The sequence below is a fragment of the Mandrillus leucophaeus genome, unplaced genomic scaffold (genome assembly GCF_000951045.1).
Source record: "Mandrillus leucophaeus isolate KB7577 unplaced genomic scaffold, Mleu.le_1.0 Scaffold2, whole genome shotgun sequence".
In the NCBI taxonomy this organism is placed as follows: domain Eukaryota; kingdom Metazoa; phylum Chordata; class Mammalia; order Primates; family Cercopithecidae; genus Mandrillus; species Mandrillus leucophaeus.
Genome location: NW_012102031.1, coordinates 4,543,700 through 4,546,652, shown reverse-complemented (window position 1 = coordinate 4,546,652; position 2,953 = coordinate 4,543,700). Strand labels below are relative to the sequence as shown.

Genomic DNA, 2,953 nt, shown 5'->3' with positions numbered 1-2,953 from the left:
AAAAAAAAAAAAAAAAAAAAAAGGGAAAGGAGAAGGAAAGGCAGAGACAGCCAGAAAAAGTAATATAAAGGGAGACAAAAAAGTTTTGGCAAAAATAATTACCTTCATTAGTGTTCCAGGTCTCTTAATCCCTACCTTCATCTTTCAGAAATCAATTGCTCTTGCTTTGAAACTGAATTGATAAAAAGTTAACATTGGGAGTATAACATATTGTGATCTACAGGAACTCAGTTCCCACAATAATTTCTAGTTTTCATGAGAAAGCCTATAAAGATTCACAAGGCCCTTCTAAGCTAAAACAGCAAAGAATGGATTTTGCTTACAATTAGTTTGTTCGCTGCCTCTTTAATCTTGTCTACTTTGGCTTCTGAGAGTCCTTTGACATTGCATAGAGCTCTTCTTGTTGTCATCTGTATGCCTTTGATGGTACAGATTCCTACTGATTTCAGTTTCTTAATGTCAGCCACGTTCTGTAAATTAAAGAATGGGCACAGCAGATTGCTAAGATGCCAGCCTGAAAGGCTCCCATACTATGTCATGTGTTTCTGTGTCCATCTCCTTCCACCATGATGCCAATTTTATACAAGCTGCCAGGTGGAATCCACCCACCATGTAGCCAAATGTTCTGGAAATATCTGAGTAGAACATACTCAGCAGGCTGCCAAATGTTCTGACTGCGCCCTGATTTCCCACGAATGTTAGTGAGACCATGGCAATGTAACAAGGAATTCAAAAGAAAAGTCTGTTGGTGGAAAAGCTAACAAATTTATCACACATTCACCCCCTCAGTTCAGCTCCTTCCTTCTACAGAACTTCATTACCAACATGTTCTTTTAAATTTTTAAAGACTTTTTTTTTCTTCTGCCCCTGGAGAATGCAAATAACTACATCACCAAAGGACCAGGATTTTCTCTTGCTTCTATTTTCTGAAACCACTGAAAGAGATTAAATGTTAGGGGCAACAGATAATGTCAGCACAGTTCTATCAACTGATTGCTGTTGAAATCCACCCAGTTCGGCCGGGCGCGGTGGCTCACGCCTGTAATCCCAGCACTTTGGGAGGCCGAGATGGGCGGATCACGAGGTCAGGAGATCGAGACCATCCTGACTAACACGGTGAAACTCCGTCTCTACTAAAAAAAAATACAAAAATTAGCTGGGCATGGTAGCACATACCTGTAATCCCAGCTACTCGGGAGGCTAAGGCAGGAGAATTGCTTGAACCCAGGAGGCAGAAGTTGCAGTGAGCCAAGATCGTGCCACTGCACTCTAGCCTGGGAGACAGAGTGAGATGTCTCCAAAAAAAAAAAAAAAAGGAAAAGAAAAATTGATAAGTATGCTTATATTTTAAAAAATATATCCTGCTTGGCAAAATGGTACTTTCCTATCCACAATATAGACCATGGCAAACCAGAGCTTTTGTGTCAATTATTAACTGGATAACATAGCTTGCCTAATTTTTCAAATCCTTCAGGAAGTCCACAATTTCTCTGTACAATTTTAAAATTTTATGTCATTTTTATAATATTTTAAGAAATAAAGAAATAGGCAGTGGGATTATAGTTAAGACCTGAATTTTAAACTATTACACTTTACTGCCCCTCTGTGGACAGTCACCTTATAACCAAATAGAGGCACAGGATTCCAGCACATATAGTTGGGCTTCTACAAAGTGATGCTTGCTGATACATATTCTTGAAATTTCAAGAGCTTGAATTTGAGAAATGCTTTAGTAGAGAACTAAAGAATGAAGGCTCATCACGTAGAAATTTCACTGGGTAGAATTCCCCTTAAACATATTTGTTTGTTTTGTTTTGCTTTTTGTTTTTGAGTCAGGGTCTCCCTCTGTCACCCAGGCTAGAGTACAGTGGTAAGATCTTGGCTCACAGCAGCCTCAATCTCCCAGGCTCAAGCAATCCTCCCGCCTCAGCCTCCCAAATAGCTGGCACTACAGGCACAAGCCACCACATCCAGCTAATTTTTTGGTATTTTTTTGTAGAGATGTGGTTTCACCATGTTGCCCTAGTCTCAAACTTCTGGGCTCAAGTGATCCTTCTATCTCAGCCTCCCAGAGTGCTGGGTTTACAGGCATGAGCCATTGTGTCCAGCAGTGTTCCATTTCTTTATCTCCATTTTCAAATAATTTGCCTTTAAGAATAAGGTACTTGTAGCCTATTGCTGAGACGTGTACCTCTTAGTGGCTCCTTCCCCTGGCTACATAAAGGCTTAAAATGACTGCTGTTTGTAAAGAGTCGATTAAAATTTTAACCTAGGGCCTTACATTATTCACCTCCAGTTACAAGAAGGCATAGGGGGTGCCATAGGAACGCATGGGAGAGACATCTTATTCAGTTTGTGGGTAACTGGGGAACATGGCATTAGAGGCTGACACCCATGAGTAATTCATTAGTCAGGTAATAAGAGGGAACAAGTACTAACTTAAGAGAGTGCATTTAGCTGGAGTTCAATACTTATTTGGAGAATGAATGACTAGTAAAACACCTCTTACATTTGCCAGACTTTCTCTTTTCCTCAGTATTCTAGTTCCATCAATCTTGTCATGCTGTTTTTTCTTACACTTCTAGTTTACATAGACATTTCAAATATTGTGTTTCTTGCCTCAGCAGAGGGAATATTCTGAAAGATACTAATTCTGCAGTGTGTGGATTTGCATTAACCTAAAGGGGTTTACTATAGGTTTACAGAAAAAACCAGAAAAGTAGAAAGAAGAAAAAAAAATCTGTAAGATTATGAACCAAAAAATCAAAAACCAAAGTTCCCATCTTTATTCGAAGCAATGATTGGCAAAATAAAAGGCAAAAGTTGTATATAGTTTTGAATATCTACTTTTTTTTTTTTTTTTTTGAGACTGAATCTCACTCTGTCACCAGCCTGGAGTGCAGTGGCATGATCTGAGCTCACTGCAACCTCTGACTCCCTGGTTCAAGCGATT

At 39.3% G+C, this 2,953-nt stretch overlaps 1 protein-coding gene across 1 annotated transcript in view; it reads right to left on the bottom strand.

Moving 5' to 3' along the window:
* The window catches only part of DMC1 (DNA meiotic recombinase 1), a 69,908-nt gene extending 69,197 nt beyond the window's left edge, over positions 1 to 711 (bottom strand). Inside the window, 2 exon segments of the mRNA XM_011979126.1 lie at positions 324 to 470; positions 610 to 711. Coding sequence (XP_011834516.1) covers positions 324 to 470; positions 610 to 711 — 249 coding nt within the window.
* Positions 712 to 2,953: the final 2,242 nt, after the last annotated feature.